We start from the raw sequence: 24,656 nt of genomic DNA, 5'->3' as shown, positions 1-24,656 counted from the left end.
GGCTAAGTAAGATTAGGTTAGTTTGATGGTAAAGGTTTAAAGTTAAACTAATCAAAGCCACAATATACAACCAGGAACATTGTAAATTGAATTTTTTAATTTATTAAGATTGCACATTTATTATTATTATTTTTAAAAATATTTATTAGATGACTTCTCCTTGTCAATTATGAATTCTCCTTGTCAATTGTGTACAAGGATTTTTGGCATATTTAGTTAATAATAATAATAAAACCCTTATCCGCACCCCAATGGTGCATAGGGCACTGCGTCATATAAACGCAGTGTTATCTTGATCGTTTACACATGAAGGAAAGGTGATCAGCCCTCCGCTTCAGGTACCAGTCCAGGGTAATATTGAATAAATATGACAGTGAAAAAATCACTTATTTTTATTTTACCCCCCTTGGGAATCGAACCCGGGACCTCCACAACGGTAGCCGAGCGTGCTGACCATTACACTACGGAGGCGAACGAAAATTATTAAGTTAATATGTTTTAAAAATGATAGTTTATATTTTTTAGATAGTATAGTTAATGATACATTAATAAGGTTGATCCCTTAAAACAAAACATTGGGCACAATGGATTAAATATCTTATATCAATCAAGATTTGTCACATAGCTGGTTTATTTGTCTAATTCGTCTTTTCATATTTTCTAAATAGACACCACTAAATCTGATATGTCATAATGATTATTAAATATACAAATAAAATTTCAAACATACATGCGCCGAAATGTTAGCATAATTTTGTTATTACCGTCGATTTTTGTAAAACATAAAGCCGTATGGAATAATATCAACATTTATCGAAGCAAATAATATTCCTCTTAAAATAATATTCAAATTTCCATAAGCGATTTTATGAGATTTTACGCTTAAATTTATTATTTCTTCATTATCATAATAATGACCGTAAATTTAAATTAATAGCTTCACTGTCACTACTTAATAAATAATGATAGCTGAATATTATACGATGAATGGATTTTATAATTTTTGTGTATTTTTAATGTTTAATTTAATTTAATTTTTTCAGGCATAATATTTTGCATAAATAAAAAAATACTTTTGTATAGTAACTATGTTCTTAAATTTTATTAAGTATAATATATACAAGGCGATTGAATTAATTATTTATGTCCAGAATGAAATTGAAATTCTTTTTGACAAGTCATCTATGAATGCCGAAAACTTTTGACACAGTCATTGTGATTGTAAATCGAACTGTGTCTATGATGTGATTTGGAATTAAAGTTGATCGGACATGCTAACACCGTTACTAAATTGTGACTCGTTGAATAACCCATGAATAAACACTACCAGACCACCACTCTACAATACAATAACGTAATGGAAAAGATAACACTTCCCCATAACAGATTCACATACATATTTATATTTAAGATATTTTAATATGCAGAATGTCATCTATCAGATCCGGGCAACTTAAATAAACTATTCAAGGTGAAAATAAATGTTTCTACATCATGAATAATGCACTTACATATGTATGTGTGAGTATTAACATATTAAATACATTTTTCATTAATTTATATGTCTTTATAAAATACAGGAATGAATTTGTCAAGAAATTATACACAACAATGATAAATTATTTTTTTACTCACAAGACATGTTTCTGTAATTTATATAACTCATAGTTTACGTCAAAGAAATTCATAATTTATATTTTATTTATACAATTTTATCATGTCCGGTTCCGTGGTGCAATGGTAAGCGTGTTTAGCTACCGTGCTGGAGGTCCCGGGCTCAATTCCCAGGGAGGGTTTGAAGTAAATATGAGTAATAATTATTTATTATTACCCTGGACTGGTTCCTGAAACGCAGGACTGATCACATTGCCTTCATGTAGGAGACGATCAATATAACACTGCATCAGTACGATGCAGTGTCCTATGCACCATTGGGTGCGGTTAAGGGTTAGAAGAAGAAGAGATTATACAACTTTAAAAAAAACTCATTTCTCTCATAAAATTCAGTAGTATGTAAAGTGAAATACACTCACGTATTTGTGAAGTCTGAGTTTAACTGTACGTTGTGGTTTTCTCTGATATTACTGTAGTTTTATTGTAAGCTGAAGTATTTCAATGTATTTTTTTTTTATTGAAAATTATATAATATACAATACGTACCGATCATATCAAACTGCAATGGATAGTCGAAATCTTGGTCATGCGCACGTATCCGGTATATGACCGACCCGACCGCCGCGTCCGCCGGCACCAAGACCAATCTCATCAGGGTAGCAGCATCGAACACAGGGTCTCCGGTCTGTACACTTCCCACGAACAACACTACTACCAGGAGCACCGCGCGCCATAATGTTCTGCGGAAATAGAAACATTTTATTACAGATCACACAAATCCAACATATCAGGGTTGCAGAAATAAAATTGTTATCGTTCGTCATGCGCAGGATAAGAATGAAAGGAAAATAAATAGCATCAGAAATCAATACACCTAGGTTACAAGGTAGCAAGCGACTAAATAATTACATAATTTAAATATAACTTTGTTTTAAATCACTAAAAATATTTTATTATAACTTAATTATAATATCCACCGGTTTCGAAGCTAACCGGCAGACATTATAATTAAGTTATAATAAAATATTTACAGTTATATCAAAATTAAGTTATATTTTAATTATAAAATGGAAAATCACAAAGTTATTGCTTTAAATGTAAATTATATGACTACTTAATTATTTATTTTTAGATCGGGAAATAAGACAAAAATATTTAAAAAATATTTTATTCACTATGCAATAACATTTTTATTGGACAAATAATTATATTAATTCAATCGATGTGAATGGCGAACATCTGTACTAACTTCAGATATACCAGGGAATCAGATCTCCAAGGTGATAAAGAAGATCACGGTTCTGTCTTGCTTTATTCGCATGCCAAAAGACGTCTCGAAAAATAAATACAGTTGAGCATATTAAAATATTTACTTTTTACAGTTAAGTTTTACTTAGTAAATACTACTATGTATTTTGAAATACATAATTATGTTTTTTTTTTTTAAATATACATTAATAGTTAATCCAGTACATGTATATGTATGGATACGAAAAAGATTTTTTACTGGTAGAAAATGCTGAGACTCCACTTATACCGTACATACAATAAATATGAATACTTATAAGTAATTTATATTGTATTTTATTATTAATAACCCGAAAATTTTAAATCTTTATTGCATTTTTCATTGGGCATTAAAAACATCATTTCATTAAATAATTAAAGTTAGTTTTATACATCGTTTTCAAGAAGACAGAAGCGTTGGAAAGACGTATAAAATATTCGTGCTATCAATTTTCTCGATCGTTGAACTATGATTCTCATTCATTTTGAATGGACACATTCAACACTTCTTATGTCTTGAAGCATTGTAAAACCGATAAAAAGTTTTATGTCGTGCTTTTAAAGTTTAAAACGCTAAATGGTAAACGAACATACATGCATAGATGTTATATTATTCATTACATTAAAGATTCTATGTATTTTAGTAATGGACGTTCGCTGTGCAACAGAAACAACGTCGCGCGTCAATGTTGTGAGTTTGTATCCACCAAATTGAGCAAAATGTATGAGAAAAAACCTTTTTTAAATGTATCTGGCTAAAGTTTTAGACTAGGATTTTTCATTTATAATTTCTTTAAATTACACTTAATTTTTTTGATTGATTCCGCAATCCCTTTGCGGTAATATCGATGTGTTTTTAATATAATTTTTACTTGGTAAATACCACTTTTCAAATTGTGTTATTTATGGAGTAATTTTTTTTTTTTAAATTTTCATTCAAATTTTATTTCAACCATAATTTCGAGATCGACATGATTCTAATTTCTTTCTACAACGTATTTTATCTGCTCAGTAACAAAATTTAATAAATTCAAATTAATTTATATGTAACAACATACACACTCACACAGTTAAATTATTTTCCTCCACCATTAGAACTAGGGAAAATCCATATTATCTCGATCACGTATTTCCTATAAGGCAGCATTAAACGTGATAAACAGTGGCACACACGAAATTTCGCGATTACCAATTTACCACGTAAAAAGGGTTCTTAAGGTCGAGATTAATGAAGCAAACACAATAATAAATATTTAACTTTTATGACCCAGTTCATTGATACGTACGTGTACATATTATGACATTCGTGAGAAATAATAATATTTCAATATTTTTTTTCATTCAAATATTATATTACCAGGCAAGCAGCGCGATTAAGAGATGAAGTACCGTTCGTATTTACCGGTCGAACCGAAATATAAACCATTATGTGAATACTTTTATTATTCACGTGTTTATTACACGAAAGTGTTTTATAGACTTGGACTGACTGGTAACGAATGAAATTGTGCGCCCATCAACACAAATTGTCCATAATATAACAAATTATATGCCTGCACATTGCGTAGGTACATGATTATTCTATTGTGCTTGCGCTAGTATAGTGCATACATGCACGATTATATTGTGTAAGGCAACACGTACATCATATTATCGTACATTATTGAACTATCTTTACGTACTTCGAGCATTTTCAACACTGACGTTTTCAGTGTCCATGGTTTATTTATTATTGATGGTTTGATGGAAAACTGACCTCATTACTCGACAAGCAAATCGATCGTATATACCTTACATACATGTATTTAACAGGCAATAACTAACCTATATCTACGTGACGATAAGTTTTTAAAATATATGTAAACATATTTTGGTACCTATTTTAACGTAACAGAAGAAATAGACTTAGAAATATAATATATCCAATGTAAGAATTTTGATATGACGTAATTCAGTATTTCTGTTAAAACGTTGTCTTAATTAACACATGTTTATTAAAAACGATTAACTGAACCCTCACTCGTGTATTCTACCCTGTGATAGGTTAGTCAGATAAATTACGCTACTTGCGATAGGAATCATCCACATCCACTTTCGTTCGTCACAAAAACCTCACTTAAATAGTTGATTTTAGTCGTTATTACAAATATTTGCTTTTAACTAAATTTCAAATGACAATAATCAAAATATATGATTTATACATTTCTTCAATGTATACGTTTGTTCAAGAAACGTCAATTTGTCATTCGGCCAACATATATTTACATTATTTTTTTTTACCAAATAATAACCTGAAAAAATGTGGTTTTATGTTATAATTTTTTTTAAACAAACGCGATTCCATGCGTCATACAACAGGGATACGGTTCGTACATTATTTTTGTTAAAAATACACAATCGTCTATTAAACTTAGATCTTTTTTGCTTTGAAATACAAAAATTAATCATTCATTTTTATCCACTTTGAAATTAAACAACATTTCTCTGTATTATTTTTAACAATATTCAGCATGAAAAGTAAACTTAAGTACAAATTTATCACAGAAATCAATGAATACATTTTATCTGCTAACTTGATTTTGAATCTTCAAACCGCCATAGCGCGCTACTTGGAATTCCCATATTTTTTCAACACAGTTGTTTAAAATAACATCGCATTTCTGGAGTCAATTAATAACGACACGGAACTCTTTATCCTATCTCAATAATTATATATTATTTATAAACTAAATATATTTTATCCGTATAACTATTTACGACCAACGCCTTCGGGTTATGCAAACACCTGGGAATCAATTAATATTTAAATTAATCAATTAATCTTGGTAATTAATTAGCGTAAAACGCCACTTTATTTAAAGGTGATTAATTGATCATCTTTGATTTGATCAAATCATATTACAAAGGAGTATTTTGAAATTAAAATAATGCTGTTTTAGCAATCTGAATACAATCTGTGCTAAGATTATTGAATTTATTATTTAATTTTTTACTACTGAATTCATAACTAACTAACTTACTACCATCACGCCGCTTCCCCGAAAGGGTAGGCAGAAAGAATAGAACGCCATACTAACCTGTCTTTAGATACAATATTCGCCTACATTCATACATACATCTTCTCATACAAACACGCCGATTATTCAGACTCCTGACCTGACACTTTCGAGTACATATTTAAAATACTTGATCATGACAATTTTCCTTTGGTCTTCCTCTGCTTTTAATAAAATATGAATTAATTATGTAATACGTTTTAGCACTTATGATGAAAGTTCCATAGAATTTTACATTATATCATAAATAACTTTAACTATTACCTCAACACATTGATTTTTGGTAATATACTAGTCATTCGGAAAGTGAAATCACCAAAAATATTATATTACAGTTAGTTCGCATTCATAAATATTTGTCATTAGTTTCTGTCAATGTCAAGAATCTAAATAATATGATGATTTGGTTTTGTAAACATGTAAACATTGAAAAAAAATACTTTCCTAACTTCAGGTAGTAAATTTATGTTTATTTATTTTCTGTATAAATTGAAGGGTCTCACGATAACATTTCTCGATCGGGACTCACGTTCGTACCCTGAAGGCAGTCCGTGTGCCAGGATGACAGAAACGTGGAGAGATGTCAACAAGTCAAAGAAAAGCTGCCTTAGTATACATAAATAAAAGCTCAATGCTAAAATAGTACACTCTCGTTAGTGAAGAGCATATTGACTTAAGAGTACGTTTATATTGGAAAGCATTGGAAATGAATGTCTGGGCATTAACAAGGCTTACGACATAAAATTGGCTGGTTTAAGTGATCATTTTATAAATTGTGTAACATTCTTAATGTTACATTTTTAAACACAAATTTCAGTGTTGCCATGTTACTGTTGTGTTGGTGTTTACGTTTCCGGTCAAAGTAATTAAAGCTGAAAACTTGACAAAAATATGTGAGATACTTAACAAAATTTTCATTTACTGGGATACTTCTGAAAATATTTCTAAATTCTAAATAAATGCATACTTCTTTCAAATATTTGTACACAAATACTGGACAAATACGAAATCAAGGCTTCATTTTAGATAACTTTATTATTACCATCTCGATAACTGCTACGTCCCTCTTGATACATCATTAATGTTCTTGAAATCAACCCCTTAATCATTAATTATTAAGGTTTGTGTACTGAGTTTTATTTTATCGAAAATGAACAACAAAATTACAAGACGTGTGGATCAGCCTTAGTCACAGCTATTTATTCTCACATTTGTTTAACGTGATTGCTATTCTAAGTTACTATCGTGAAAATAAATGTATTAAAGTGTCAAAATATTGTAACAATCAAATCGTAAACCGGTTTCTCATTTAATAAAATTAACATTTCAATGACAGTTCACTCTGAGTTGACGATGAGCGAGACAACCGTGCCTAATGCCCCCCTGATATGTTTGATTAATTAATAATAATTACGCTAATTTAATAAATGTTCGCCTTCACAACTCAGATCCTTGAATTTTCAAACGTCAAGCAAATTCTGAAAAGGAGAATAAATTACAAGAGCAACATTCTTAAGGCGACGTTTGTATCTGAATATTTAGTGGCGCCACTCTACTAGACTTATTGATAAACAATGAATATAACAGCACGTTTAAATATAAAACCGTATTCAATACTGATTTTATTTATTTATTTTAAAACACATTACATACATAATTTCAATTTCAATTTTAAATTTATTCAACAACAAAAAATTAATATAACATACAAAGACATATAAAGACTTAAAGGTGTAGAAGAATCCCGCTTCGGAAAACTCCTCCGGACACATGGAACAGATCAATATCCACTGTAACATTGCGGTAGCTCTTCCTACAGGCATAACCATCGGCAGGTTGGTCCTGTGTATAGGAATGTGAAACAATCTATGTGGACGCTGTATTAGGTAACTATCGGGAACATACAGACCAATGTTCCGGATAATTTCAGGATTATCGATCATACCGCGCAACAATCGATAAAAATGCGTAATCAAATACACGTCAGATATATAATATTCCCGATGAGTAATTTCCATTACTCATTTTGGGATTAAGGTTAACAAGGCTGAAATAGAAATAAGAAAGTAAAAAACCTTTCTTGTAAGTATCCTTCTATGAAGTATTTTATTAAAATAAATTTAAGACTACCACTATTACTGATCCCTAAATAATGCATGGGGCACTGCATCAAATTCATACGATGTTATTTTGATCGTTTATTATATAAAGGCAAATGATCAGTCTTGCATATCAAGTTCAAGTCAAGGGTGATATTAAATAAATATTAGAGTAAAAAAATATTTAAATTTATTAAATCTCCCTGGATATCAAACTCGAGACCTCCAGCTGGTAGCAGAATCTGCTAACCACTACACAATGGAGACTATATAAACCCAATCAAGTAACGAATTTATTTTTGGATAATTTTTTTCCATATATCTAAAGGCATTTAATAAACTTTTAAAGAGATGAAAAAACCGTAGAACTAAAAGCAATAAAAAACAGCAATTTATAGTTGTTTATAAAGTGATATTATAATATGTATTTATTTTGTTTTAGGATGCTGGAACCATAATTTTAAATATCAACAATAATCGAAAAATAAGATTGAAAAAACGGGGTTTAAACCTAAAGACTCTAATAATAATTAAACAAAACAGAGTTGAAATTTTAACAACATTCAATATACAAAGAAGGTATTATGTTTTTTTAAACTTCTTCACTGGATGTGGATATGTTTCAAATATATAAAACTAAAAGCATAAAATTTTATTAAAATTATCAATAAATACACGTAATTATATAAGCATGAGTATTTTTCATTTAAAAAATCTGGACCGACTCTATAGTAAAAAATCGTGGGTCCGTCGGGCATGTATTAAAGCCGTCCATTTTAACGTTGATGAGGGGATATAGAAAAATGGTGTACGTCAAAATAATTAAAGGTTTCTCGAGGCTAGATGTTTCATGCCTTTTTATAATTAAAAAGACGCCTTATTCGATTTTGATGGATACGTAAGTAATTATAATTTAAAGAATTTGAATTTGAGTGACGTAATAAACGCCTCTCAGTCGCTAAAGGAATACTTTATTTTTACATATGTATATACATAATACATACGTATATATGGTGTAAGAAATAAAACCGCCCTAATAAAATAAATGGTAAAAAATATAAACACGCACACACACACACACACATACTCGTACATATATATATATATATATATATATATATATATATATATATATATATATATATATATATATATATATATATATATACATATACATATATATATATATATATATATAAATATATATATATATATATATATATATATATATATATATATATATATATATATATATATATATAAATATATATATATATATATATATATATATATATATATATATATATATACATATATATATATATATATACATATATAAATATTTATATACATATATAGATATATATATATATATATATATATATATATATATATATATATATATATATATATATATATATATATATATATATATATATATATATATATATATATATATATATATATATATATATATATATATATATATATATATATATATATATATATATATATATATATATATATATGTATATATATATATATATATATATATATATATTTGTGAAGGATAGTTACTTCCTATGATGTCAATCAATAAATAATTAATATTCTAAAAATAACTATTCTTACAAGATGTTTCACTATCCGGAAGAAATAGAGACAACATTATTATACTTTAAAACAAACGTATGGTGATATTTCCTATTATTTTTATTTACCTTATATATTTTGAGAGTAAATTTAATGGATGGGTTAAGAAACAAATTTTACTAAGATATGTAATATGCACCGCCTCTAAGGATTATTCATAATTGAAATACTCCCAATTATAATTAAAACCCTGAATAGGTCTCTCTTGACCACTTTTTTATTATTATTTTTGAAGCGTGTATGAAATAATTTTAAAATATATACATAGTATTAATTGTGTGTATTAAAAAAAACATTTATTCAAAACGATGCATCGTATAAAAACAGGTTTTGCTACATAACTCTTTAAATTACGAGTACAAATGTAATTAAAAGTGTTTCGCACCCAATCCATGCGATTAAAGTATTTAATCGAAAATTTAAATTTAAAAGTTTAAAAATATAATACCTTACTTTCACATAAATTTTTTATTTATTCCACATTATATTTATATTATCCAACAGCTTAAATAAAGTGTGGTCTGGTCAGGAATCGGAATAATTGGCGGGTATGTGTGAGGAGATACATGAATGTGGAAAACGCAAAGATTGTTTGCAAAAACAGATTGGTGTGGGGTTCTATTCTCTCTGGCTAGCGGTATGATGGTGGGTTCGTTAGTTAGTTAATTAGTTTTTAAATGTCGTAAGCATGTAAATGGTCGATATTATAAAAATACTATGTTTCTTTGTTATTGTGGTCTTAAGGCCACAAAGAGCAACTTAATTTTCTTTAAACCCAGGTAAAATTTGTCGTAATTGTTTTTTTAAAACACCGTTTTTGTATTGAAAAAAAAATTATGAGTCATTGAAAGGTAAGAAGTTATAAAAATTTATACAAATATTTTTCCATTACATATTCGAAAAAAACAAACAGAAAATACAAAATTTATTCCAAAAAAATGTATGTGACCCGACGACCTGCTCTATGCGTTGCCGGAAGTTGATTGAGTTTTATTATTGCGAGTTTGGCCTTAAACTTAATTTTTCCTATTTTTTCTTGCTTCAGGTTTTTTATTAAATTTAAAGTCTGGTTATATGAAAAGAAAACAGCATACATATTAACATTTTATATTTTGTACAGATATTTAACATAATATGTACCTGTGTATGGTATATGTGGAGCAAAATATGAAATTAAAAGTCTGCTTAGCATGGGATTCGAAAGGCTGGGTTTCTTTTTAAGATATTTTTAATGCGGTGGTGATTCTGTGTTACATTGTTAGAGTTGCAATCAGTTAGGGAATTAGTTCTTCCACACGCTACCCTGCCACCTTTAAGTACTGCGATGATAGTCCATCAAGGGTAGGTTTTGTGCATTGTTGTAAAGGCGGTAGCATTGCTGCATAAATAATCCCCTTATCAGTGTAATTATAAAGCAAACTTGCGCTATTGTGTAATTGAATACGTCACTGCAGAACGAACCACATACATTATAAAAAAATACTTCCAAATTAAGCGAGTAATTATGGAAAAATATATTTAGTAATAGGTTTGATTAATAATTTAGCTGTTTGATTAAAAATTTGGCGTTTAATTTGTAGCACTGCATTTTAATTTATAAAATCAAAGACTGATTTTTAGAGTCTACTTAATTGTAATTCATTGTTAAAAACAAATAATAATTTCATTTGTGACAATTGTTTCTATTAGTTTGAAAATGCCATAATAGGACAAAACAATTATCAAAGATTTTAATGTGTTTTTGACAATAAAATACAATTTAGTAGACTCTAAAAATCAGTATTTGATTTTTAACATTTAATTTATAAAACAATTTTAGTAATCGGTTTGAGAAACAATTATAATAATATTTACACGAAATATTTACTTTTTCAATAATTCGTTTAAAAATCTAATTTTTATTAATATTTGTATATTTATGGAACATGGTAGTAAAAAACTAAGCAACTTTTTAAAGTTAGTATTTTCTAGTGTGTGTTCCAGTATTCCAATGACAATATAAATAATTGTGGAAGCATATATCACTGTCTACACCTACACGGCATAAAGGATTTGTAGGTACTAGGAATTGCATAATCATAACACATAACATGTCGCCTAGTAAATCACACTTAACTGCATGATAATAAATAATAACATATTTTATTATTTACAATCTACACAAGATAGAGTTTTGTCGTATACTTAAATTTTTTTCAATCACTAATTACGAATCTATTTGAAAAAAAAATACTTAAAGCAAAGAAAGAACAAAAACGCTTCGTCTGTCTTGTGTGAGATTGTGCTAGGTCATGGAATGATGCAGAAATAAGTATTAGGCAATCATAAACATATACGGGTATCTTGCGTCGCGAAACCAATCTCCCAGATGGCTTAATATACTACGTCACTGGTCTGACAAGAGAGAGAGAGAGGGAGAGAGAGAGAGAAACACTATGTCTACCGATTGGCGCCAGACAGCATAATAAAATAAGAAATATTATCTTCGCGTTTATGCGTTCCTGGTGAAATAACGCTGAATATATTTTAATCCAAAGATGTCGTTCGTTTAAATCATGAAATATTTTTCATGTGTATTTTTTTCGTCTGTACACTGTAGGTACAAAAATGAATTATCGAATCAACTCAGTCATTACGATGTACATTGCAAATATGGTTATTTCAATGTACTTTCTCAAGATTTAAACCACCTAAATATAAAATAAAATTCACATAGTTGTATAATTTATAAATTATATCAACAACCCTGAATAAAGTACAAGTTTTTCTGTAAAATGGCCTTTAAACTCCCTCAATGATTTATTTGTGCCATATAAAATACCTCGACTCCTATTTCGATACTAATGAATCGATAATGTTTTATTATCCATAATAAACGCTCCAATTTTGGATATGGCTTATTAGATGTGTGAACTTCCGAAAATGGAAATGGTGACAGTCAGTTACTAAAGCTGATGAAATATGGCATTCGCATGAAACTTTTCTGTTTCTTATTCTTGCAAATCGTTACGAAATGTTTATTACACAATTATTACCAGTCGCATATTATTGAATTATTATAAAACAATTTTTATTTATAACTTTGTTCAAAATTAATATTTAATAATATCGTTAAAACGTCAATGGAGTTGTTATATTTTATATAATGATTATATTAAAATATCTATCAGCTGTGAATGTAGCCCGTCCGCGTTGCGCAGCGCTAGCTAGCGATAACAGCGTCGCATTAACCTTTGTGCTTTTATGTTTCCCGGGCAGAGAGGAGCGTTAAAAATACTGTTACTTTCGTTCTCTTTTCGCATTCATAACATTTTTCGGATCGCGCTCGCTTCGTATTTCGAATGTTGAAGTTTCAGTTAACGATCTCCTCGAGTTTGATGTGCTCCTGGTAGAAAGTATCAGTAAACGGACGCCGCGTTGCCGACCGCCGATCTGGCGGCTGCTGTCGAGCGGCCATTGGCACTTCTGATGCGCCGCCGCGCGTCAGAAAACCAGCTATGCGACACACACGTAGAAATGATAGTGGGGATTATGCGTACTCGTTAAAAGCGCGAATGTATGTAGTGAAACATAACCTTACCTCCTGTTTACGTTTTCGCTCCTGTTATCCATAATGCTAGATCTGAGATGACGTCACTCCACCTCCTTCATCCCCTATGACAGATTGTTTTTCGACGTCCCCTTTCCGCATGTGATTGCTGTGTGGGCAGGATATATTAGGAGCGCAGAACGAGTCCTAAGTTCATTCCCTTTCTGTAAAATAAATTACGAAAAAATATTATATTTACGTTTTTTTATTTATTTTAGAAAATACCAATGTCTGTTTACATTATTTCGAAATAGGATAAATGTGCTATTTTGTTGTGTAGAAAACGTTCAAATTTGTTGACCGTGAATATTATCATAGGCAGCAATCTACGAACTTTTCTCAATATTTTGTAATGGAGCAGCGAGCATTATGTTCACCAACCATTAATCATTACACAATCACGGAATCCCATTGTTGATAGTGGTTCTAAAACATCAGATGACCGGATACGTGCTCCAAAACATAATATTACCCGCAAGGTTAGCTGATAACCCATGGATACCGTAACATATTTTTTTACTAAACCGAGGTCGGAATCCATACAATTTCAAAACATAACGATTTTAGGAATAAATTGTCAATAATTATTGAAAAATGTTCGAAGAAAAGGCGGATAAAAAACTTAAGGGTACCCTAATTTTATAATAGTACAAAGAATGTTAGAACCCCGAGCTAAGAACATCTCTCGTTACGAACAATTCGGATTACGAATAAAAATCCCTATGAAAAAATGTCTTAGTTTATAATCAGAATGGTCACTAACAATTTATTTTAAAATAAATTTTAAATACGTTAATTAAAGATAAAAATTACTATAATTCTGATAATAATGTATCCCACATCTATTTAAAATTATAAAATATTTTAAAATCTGATAAAATATTATAAAATCTAAAAATTAACGTCATTGAAGAGGTTTTAAGTAAGCCAGAAACATGATGAGCTTCTAATATCTCATGTTTTCTTGTATTAAGAGCTCCTTTAAAACAATAAAGTAAAAATACGTTCTTAGGTAATTTATGTTTCCTTCAATAAAGAATTTTCGTTCTTTTATTTGATTTTTAAGTCCTGAATGGATTACCGCATATCACATTATTTCTTATGGGGAAATATGTTTTGATTAACGAGCAGTTTCACGGTACGAATTACGTTCGTAACTCGAAGTTTCACTCTGCATGTTTTCTTTAATAATAAATCAGAAATATCATTAACCAACAAGTTATATAATAATACCTGAAATTTGGGAGGGCATTTCATATTCGGACTTTAATCGTGATCTTAGAACAATATACAATACGGACACGATCATTATTGATCGAGATATCTACCGGTCGACTTTCACCATTATAATTCGACAATGGCATTAATTAACGGTCCTTACGCAATGAAAACATATTTTAAAGATATAAAATTGAATTAAACAATGGCTTACACACCCATGGAAGTGAGCAGTGAATACCTTTCTGCCCACAAAATATTTAGACGTAACATTTCACCATAGTTATTTAATATATTTTTCATTACTGTCTGCTCTGGAATTTAAATACATTTTTTATACATACTTTACTTTCCTTTTGTCAGTCAATTATTATTTTGAGAGCAATAAAATTATTTTATTATGTAAGTTGCAGCTTACCGAGCTTCTGAGTAGGTTCAAGTACGTACTTAAATAAATATAATGTGAATGTGTCTTCGGATCTACTCAAATAATGAAAATAATATCCAGTCCTAAACATTAAAAATAATACAAATATTAATATAACACGACTATCCCCAACACATGATTTTTTTAATGGAAAGTGGTAAGATAAAAATAATCAATAATTATTAACTATCTGCCTGTATAGCGTAGTGGTTACCGCATTTGCGAGGTCCCGGTTTCGATTCATAGTTGGGTCAAAGTAAATATAAGTCATTTTCCACTCTCATATAATAGATATATTCCCTGGACCGGTACTATAAGCGCAGAACTGATCACCTCGCCTTCATGCAATAAATGTTCGAGACAACACTCCATCGATTCCATGCAGTGCCTTATGCATCTTTGTGTATGGATTAGGGTTAGAAGAAGAAGAAAAATTATTTTAAAACTATGTGAGATGTTGAGAATTTCAGTAGTTATGATTCAGTGTGTCGCCTTATGACAGTATAAGACAGTATTCGGATCATTATTAATCCTTTGTCAAGTTGTAATTGTACGTAATCACAAAACTAAAATGAAGATCAATCTACACGTTAAATCATATTTATTTGTATGAAAAGTAAAAATAAAAGCTATATTTTTAATAATTATTGATTTTTGTTAATTTCAACGTAAACAAAATAATATTTTAAGTGTGCTCAAATACTTTTTCACAAATTTGGGTTTTCTCAACTAAAGCCACTGTGTTCGTGTGTAAAGCCACTTTTATTCATTCTTGTTCACTTTTGTTCTTTTGTACATTTATGATGTTAAAAAAATCTTAAAAATGATATTTTTAAAACAAACATACTATCCATTACTCATGTTACGTCATCTTTATGTACGAACATCTAGGTACCACCTCTTTGTAGTTGGGGGGAAACATACGAAAATAGTGCATGGCGTAATGTTATTCAGGCGCTTTAAGTATCGGAACAAGAAACAATAATCAGGCTGTGCCATATTGTTGTGAAACCGGTTCAGCGCTACACAGCGTCGTCCAAGGGACAGCTCACTGCGAGGCACGCGGGTGCTGCATTGTTCTTGTCGCTAATGAACCGAACTAGTCATACGGGGCTTACAAAATACCTACATACTTCATGACTTAGGAGAACATTGCTGAATTACGACCAAACTTGGTGTAGGGGTCGCCAAACTACGACCTGCGAGCAAAATCTGGCTCGCCAGTGTCATCAATCCGGCCCGCGACAGCTAATGACGAGTGTCATCCATCCGTCCCGCGACAGCTTATCACCAGTGTCATCAAACAAATCTGCTACAGCTTATTGTTATTATTGTTGTTGTTATAAGTTGAATAAAAAACGTAGCATGATAGTAACTCGGTTTTATTTACTTTTGGTAAACATTTTGACTGTCATAGGCTTGGTTAAGTGATCACTTTACACACGGGTAACAATCTATGTAAAGCTTTTCTAGGTAAAGCTTGATGACAAGTATAAAACGCAGAAAATTATACTTAATCGTTGTCACCTACAAATAATTCAAATGATTCCAACTAGCATTATAAGCATGTAAAACATAAACATTTAAAAATTTAAATAACAAGTAACATGTATTGTTTTTTCCAGATATATTTTATTTTACCAGTGACCGGATTTCGTCGTTACCGACATCATCAAATAGGTGGGAAGCTCGACAAAATTCCATGTTTTATGCATAACAAGGCAGTTGTTGAAAATCATGATTTATGTTTATTTTTTCTGACTAAATGAATTCAAGTTGTGTTTTAGATAAAGTTACATAAACATTATTACAATACGATAATAATTGATTAGCAAATTTGGCAGCTGTATGCTTGCTAAGGATGCGTACTCAGCAACTAGAAATTATAAATAATGGCAATAAAATTAAAGCGGTTCTTTCTCTTGAAATTTTCAAGAGTAATTATAATAGCCCTAAAGAGAAAAGTTTGGAGACCCCTGGTAGAGTGTATTATAATGACTCCCACATCAAACACACGTAAATATGGAAAACATGGATCAGAGAATATATTAAATATAGTATGCAAAGCCGTTCTTGTTCTCTTTCTCTTAACATAGGTCGCCCAACATTCTGTCAGGGCATTTAACCAAACGATTTTATTTTACTTTCATAAGATCGGATGTAACGACCCATTTTTTGTCGGAGATCACATGATCATGTGTGTGATTATAATCTAGGATTCGGACCTCACATACGAATAAAAGAATTTCTGCTCAATAAAAAGCTTCTTTTCATCTCACCAATAGATGTCTCTAGTGAAGTTCTAGTGATTCAAGAACAATGTTTCTAATTTGGTTCATATATATAGAACTTCCAAGAATTTGAGTAGTGTGGTTGTCAATAATGGGTAGAATTGGTGAATGTTACACGTGTGTAAAGTGATCACTTAAACCAGCCTATGATGGTCGTCAGCCCCGTAAATGCCCAGACTTACATATTCTTCTTCATCTTTGATGAGATGTCAAAATATAATATGTTATTATTATATCTGTCCATCATAATTACATTTCGTGAAGCAAAGAGACGAATGGCAAACCTACATAAAACATACATTTACTACGCAATTTATTTTTTTTTAAACTTAAATTTAGACTGTCCGCCCCCATAGTGTGATCACGTGGTCATCGCGTTTACCCAACATGCTGAAGATCCCGAGATCGATTCCCAGGAATGTCAAAAATATATTTAGAATTTATGTTTTGTACTGACATTTCTCAGTGGAACTGAATTTTTATCTATTTATATATTTTATTTAATTATTTAAAACATAACATGCATTTCTTAAATCACTCAATAACTGCTCTGTGTTTATGCGAAACTACTTTTTTATTGAATAATACATAGGTATACTCATATGTGAACAAATTTGATTTCATAACAATAAGAATTCTATTAGAAGGAATTTTTATGATGTTAATAATTTGGACTCAATTAATCGTGTAGGACGATATTATGTAAATCTAAAGTAATAATAATGACAAATAGTATGAATCGTTGTGTAGGAGTAAAAATATTGACAAAAATCAGATCAGATACAAAAATATAAGCAAAATTTTTATTTAAAACAAAAAACATAGAAATTCACTTAGTAAAACAAGGCAATGCTGACATGGTCACGGTTTTGTGGGAAGCAGAGTCTTAAACAAAAAAGAAAGATAAAATCGCAGATCCGATGGTGAAATACTTATGCAAGAATTCGCAAATATCGGCCTAGGACAGGGGTCGGCAACACGTGGCTCGCGAGGCACATGTGGCTCTTTAAGCAATTTGAGTGGATCTTTCTTAGGTAAATTCAAAATGACAATTTTAACAGAAATTTTGATTTTTTTTAAAACTATTCTTTGCATGAAATAAATTAGAGCTATGTTGTATATACTTTAGTTTTATTCTGTCTTCTTTACTTGATAGATCAAAAATGCAGAATAAAATACATAAATCGTTGAATGTTAAAAGGTCCCATAAATATTTTTTGAGGAACAGAAATACTTTTGTCGCAATTTTAATTAAAATTTCGATAGAATACACTGAACAGAACAGATTTGCATTTAAAGGATTTTTTGTGCAAAATTGGAAATAAAAAATAAAAAATATAAAAAATACATATATTTTAGTATAAATAATAATAAAATATTTCCTTTAAAATACTTGAACGTTGTTTTCAACATTCAATAAATTAAATTAAAATATTTTAAATAAAAAAATTGGCTCCCCAAAAATTTCCAATCCGTTTTGCTACTCATGTTTGGATCTTTTGGTCCAAAAGACTGCCGACCCCTGACCTAGGATAGTGTAAAAGCATACTAAATCTTCTATTCAAAGCCATCTCGCAAATAAATAATTCATGGTTTTCGCTTGTTTCGCTATCCTCTAGTTTCTTCTAAGTTTGCAATTTGGAAGCAGAAGTGTGAATGGACCCCTAAATTCAAACAAACGTGAACTGTGAATAATGGGACCTATGAAATATTAGAGCGCTTGTGCACCACGCGGAATGTTACTATCCGGCAGTCAAATAAAAGCGACTACGACAGTTCGAGAGTGATCGAGTTCACGCGCACCGTGATCGCGCACCGATCCGGAGAAAGACGGACAAGTGCTCAAGCCAAGCATCCGTTTTTTCATGCTGACTGAACCTTCACCGGACTGTCGGACAGCAAAATTCAGTGTAGTGCACAAGCGTTCTTACGATTTCGCCACCGGGCTTCGGGCATGGTCGATTATTAAAATGTTGCATAACGCGGTCAGTTTTAAAATATCATCGGAATCTCACAGATGCTTTGAAATATATTTACACACCTACTTCTTAGATGGTACATTTATTTGTGAGTTCTTAGGGTGGTATTACAAGGCCATTATCTACGTATTTTGGTAATGATAACATTCAATTTATTTCCTCACGTTTATTTGTGTATATCGATCCGTATTGTGAGCAAGTTATATGTAGTTTGCGAAAAATATACATAGTAACTTCATTTTGAGTGCGTACAAATACTTATTCACAAACCTGGATTGTCTCGAATTACATAGGAGTTATTTTTTATATTGTTTATTGCCATCTCAACAAAGATGAAGAAGAATATGAAAGTCTTCACATTTACGGGGCCTACGACCGTCATAGGCTGGTTTAATGGTCATCTCTTTACACACGTGTAACATTCACCAATTCTATCAATGATTGACAACCACACTACTCAAATTCTTGAAACTTTGGGTGATATCGACTGTCAAGAAGTACGACGTCTGCCATGAGATTTACATCTAATAGATGACACATTCATGTATTTTAAAAAAATGTATCGCAGTATATAATAACGCGTCTATTCGAATGCAAAATTTCTATTTGAATTACTTTAGAAGATTTAAGATTTTGGACAAACTAATATTTACATTTTTATTTACACAAATACATAAAAACAGACGTGTATTCGAATCCTACGTTGTGGTAAAATTTCAAACCAACCGGTCAATAATTTTAAGCGATTTGTGATTTTGAACAAACGAACACTTATATTCATAACATTTTATATAATAATAATGATGCAATGAAAATTATAATAACGAGTTCAGATATTTTATATTTTTAAAAAACTCATAGTAAAATAAAATGCATATATTATGCATTATTAAGGTTTTTTTTATTGTTATACAATAAACGACTTTTCAAATATTGTCGTCATCATGTCCACCTATGTATGTTTTATTGAGGACTACGAAATCAATTTATTGATTTATATATTTACATTAAGCACCAATTGCCACGTAAACGTTGCGAAGGTTGTCGTGACGAAATTTATATACGTCCAGTAATAGCTTAATAATACTACAATAAACACGTATTTTTAGTAAACTGATGTATAAAAAAATTGTCAAGATTTAACGACCATTTTATTATTTTATTGAGACAACAACATAAAGATGCCTCACATACGCCTTTTAACATTATGATACCCATGTATATATGTCCTATCTCTCTGTCAATAAAAAAAAAAACATAAATATTCATGTAACGTTATTTTTAAGGCTCAACTATGTTAAATCGCAACCCAATTTTCGTTAAACCCAGGCAACATTCAAAAGTTACGTAGACGTAATTGTTTTTTTCTTCTTCTCAAAACACCGTTTCTGTATTGAAAACATAAGTTTTTCTTTGAAATAAATATATGATTTTGAAAAGAAAAGAGTTATTAAAAAGTAAAGGAGTTGAAAAAAATATTAAAGTATTTTTTAAATAAATTTATACTTATCTTAATCTTATCTTATGTCCGCCTGTGTAGTGTAATGTTCAGCACGCTCGGCTACCGTTCTGGAGGTCCCGGGTTCGATTCCCAGGGGGGTCAAATAAATATAAGTGATTTTTTCACTATAATATTTATTCAATATTACCCTGGACTAGTACCTGAAGCGGAGGGCTGATCACCTTTCCTTCGTGTGTAAACGATCAAGATAACACTGTGTTCATATGAAGCAGTGCCCTATGCACCATTGGGGTGCGGATAAGGGTTTTATTATATTTATATTATTTATTATCTTAAAAAAACGAAAGAATTCCAATTTATATTCTAAAAAAAATATTTGGACATAAACTTACTTCCGGCTTTCAGCGCAGCCGGACGCTAACTGAATTCTATTATTGCGAGTAAGGCTTTTGCCCTTACGTTTTTAACACTCTTCTCAAAATCGACTGTTTAAATTGTGTGATATTTTCTACACGATGGGTAGGTTATCAATAAAATAATACAATATTTGTGCAGATATTTTAAATTACTTTGTATCAAAATATTATGCAAACAATGTTGAATTAAGTAGTAATGCCCATTATTACAACCTAATGAATAGAAAATAAAATACAATTTAGTAGACTCAGAAAATCTGTGTTTGATTTAAAATTAATAATATAAATTAAAATGGAGTTCTACAAATTAAACGCCAAGTCAATAAATAAATAATTTTAAGAGTATTTTATTACTTTTGAATAAAAATTAAAATGTTAAAAATATTTTGAAATATTATTGATTGAATTAAATGGCAAAAGGTGCTTAATGTAATTAATATACATGATGTTCTTAACAACCTAAATCTAAAAATAATGTCTTTCCTCTCTGTCGTAAATAAAAAAAAAAAACATTTTTGATCATAAAATGAATCAGAAATAAAAACGGTGTTAAAGTATTAAATAGTCAGCTATTTGTATGAATTATCAATAGTTTTCTTAATTATGACCTTAAAATAAATTTAAACACTTTTTTAAATCTAACGTTTAAGCGTGCTTTAAAATTTCTATCCTGTAAAAAAATATACATACGTCACTGGAATTTGAAATGGCATTACTTTCATTTAAATACCATATTCCGTGTGTTGGCAAGTTTGCAGTTTGCACGACTGAAATGGTACGTATGTTATCTAGTGTTATCAGATCTAGTTCATACTATCTTATAAATAATGATCTATCCAAGCAATCTAGCAACACCCGTCTGTGGACATAAACAAGTCGTTGAAGAATGAATAATATGCCATTTCTTCATTTTGGTTTCACTATTTCTATTAAGTAACACGTTTTTAAATGTAACCTAAACTGGCAGTGACTTTTCCAGTTGAAACAAGTGTGAGAACTGGGGTAAATTACTGCATATGGGGTTGAAAGAAACACTCATTGGCAACGTTTTAAGTACAGTGTGTACATCTTATAAAAATGTTATATTTATACAAAATCTTGAATGTGAATCTATAAATTAATAAATAAACAAATAAAATTCAAAATCTTATAATTGCGCAATGTCTTACTAATAAATAACTTAACAACCTTTTTTATTTTTTTAATTGTACTCAATCCAAGATATATCAAGATATATGCTATATGATTTGTCTCAGTGATACCTAATATACTACATATATTTTGTAATACATTTTGTATTCAACGTAGTATTTTAAATTTTTATAAAAACAATTTAAAAAATAATCGCATCTATTTAAATATGTTTGTATTTTAATGTTATTAATCATTAAGGCTCATTATTTTTTTCTCCTTTTAATGAATTCAATTTACAAAAATAAATTACCAAAAAATATGCGTTTGGTAAGTCTAGCAGATAATATTATATTTAATATAATAGCACATATGTGAAGAAGGGTATTAGAAATACGTAAAATTATCACTTAATTCGAAAAATGAGTTATGTTTGTCAGAGTGAAATTAACGTTAAGTTATGTTTATTTTAAAATAATGAATGTATTTCAAACAGTGTCGAAAAAACTCGTATATTCTTTTTTTTCATGATAGAAAAAATAAAATAAAATCACTGAAAAACTGATTTCGTCCTAGCAATTTCATTAGTCGTACTAAAATTGCTTTAAATACTGACTAAAAAATGTTTTGGAACGAATAATGGAAAATAATCAGACCTGATACAAAAATCTGTATCAAATTCTTGTACAATCTATATTATTTTTCTCGGCATGCCATAAACGGATTCAACTATTACGTTCACTGAAATTTCATTGTGGCATCGTTAATATTCGATTTTCCAGTCTCAGTTTTAATCGATTTATTATAAACCGCTAGTAAAAACATCCGATGACTAAAAACTATCAGTAATAACAATTATCAATAATGCACACAAAAACAAGCTTGCGGTTAAAATGTAATACTCGCAGTTCCGGTCTGGAAAACGAAAAGTTTGGAATTCCTGTCTGAATAATAAACGTCATATTATCAAATTTATTAAGTATTTTCGATAATATTTCTTTCACTGTAAACTCTTAACTTATGAATGATATATTTATAAAATATTTAACTTACGAATCATGTATCTTTGAGTTAAAAAAATATATATAACAACTAAATAGATAACCGTGAATGAAATTCATTTGCATATTATTATTGAATATAAATTGTTAAAGTTATAAAATTCTTAATATCATAAACTATGTTGCTATGCTCCTTGGAGCCAGCCTCTTAAGTGCTTAATCCTCCACGGATAATTATAATTATAAATTAAAAATATATAAAACACCTATTAGTTCTTATCTTAAAAAGCAAGCGAAATGTAAATATTTAACGAAATTTAATGCAAATTACAAACTAAGACAACATTCACACAACAAAATTAAGTTATGCATATTTGATAAACATATTTAAATGATAAGATCCGAATGATTTTATAAAATATAGATATTATTTTTTAATGCTGCAAAATTTAATAAATTGATTATTTAACTGTATAATTATTGGTTTTTCATCACATAAAAATATTTTTGACTTAAAGTCCCTGATTTAAGAAAAATTACCGTTAAAATAACCGCGTGCATTGGATAAATATAAAAACGGTACCTACATAAAAAGAGTATAAAAATCATTTAAAAAGTACTAAGATATTATAGGCTTTGATTAGTTTTTATCATTTAAAAAAAACCTTAGATTCAGAAGTATATTAATATCGAATAAACGCGTTAATTATAAAAAAAAATGTATATAGTATTAAGTAAATATATTTTTTATGTTTAAACAGGGTTTTTTACGGATTAATTATTGGTGTCTTACTTATTCTAGCCATGTTAATATGAACCAAATTATGGGAATCTACTCAAGACCTTGTACAAGTTGTGGAATGATCCATCATCACTTTAACTGACGAAAATTGATTGCAAACTAAATTGATCTTCAAAACGAGTACGAGTCGAGGAAAAAATATAACAAATTACTTAATAGTCTAAATTGAATGAATAACAATTTTCTGAAGATTCTGACATTCAAGTTACGATATTCTATTCCTCGAAGGAAGATTAATGACCGGTTGTTATTTGTCTTTCACAAGTGCTTATTAGAAAAATCTGTAACAGCCTTTATTTTAGAATGAATCTATATTTCATGTAGCTATTTAAATAACAAAATATTAAATCCGTTGAAACCATTTTTTTTAATGAGATAATATGTAGTTTGTAGGTTGTAGATATTTTAAGTATGTAGGTTGTTACACTTTTTATTTATTTATTATGATTAACTAAAATACATTTTCTTTTAATATTTGGCAAAATTTGAAAAAAAAGTATCTATTGTATTCAAAGCAATGCAAAAATTGCCAATTACAAAATCTATGAACATTGAAAAATTGTAAGTTTTCACTCTCTATGGAAATATCCAGTTAATATAAATAGCAAAAAAGGAAAGACATAGGTATGTT

General features: G+C 29.5%; 1 protein-coding gene across 1 annotated transcript in view; it reads right to left on the bottom strand.

Moving 5' to 3' along the window:
* LOC148311097 (cadherin-86C-like) overlaps window positions 1–24,656 on the bottom strand; it is a 63,864-nt gene that overhangs the window by 16,249 nt on the left and 22,959 nt on the right. The window contains exons 2-3 of the mRNA XM_088257301.1: window positions 13,290–13,462; window positions 2,161–2,354 (exon numbers count right to left, since the gene is read on the bottom strand). Coding sequence (XP_088113427.1) covers window positions 2,161–2,354; window positions 13,290–13,321 — 226 coding nt within the window. The 5' untranslated portion in view covers window positions 13,322–13,462. The remainder of the gene's footprint in view (window positions 1–2,160; window positions 2,355–13,289; window positions 13,463–24,656) is intronic.

This window comes from Brachycentrus maculatus, unplaced genomic scaffold (genome assembly GCF_059751285.1).
Source record: "Brachycentrus maculatus isolate JH-2025_06_01 unplaced genomic scaffold, ASM5975128v1 h1tg000077l, whole genome shotgun sequence".
Classification (NCBI taxonomy): domain Eukaryota; kingdom Metazoa; phylum Arthropoda; class Insecta; order Trichoptera; family Brachycentridae; genus Brachycentrus; species Brachycentrus maculatus.
The sequence above is the reverse complement of the archived record's forward strand: the minus strand, read 5'-3'. Positions and strand labels throughout refer to the sequence as shown.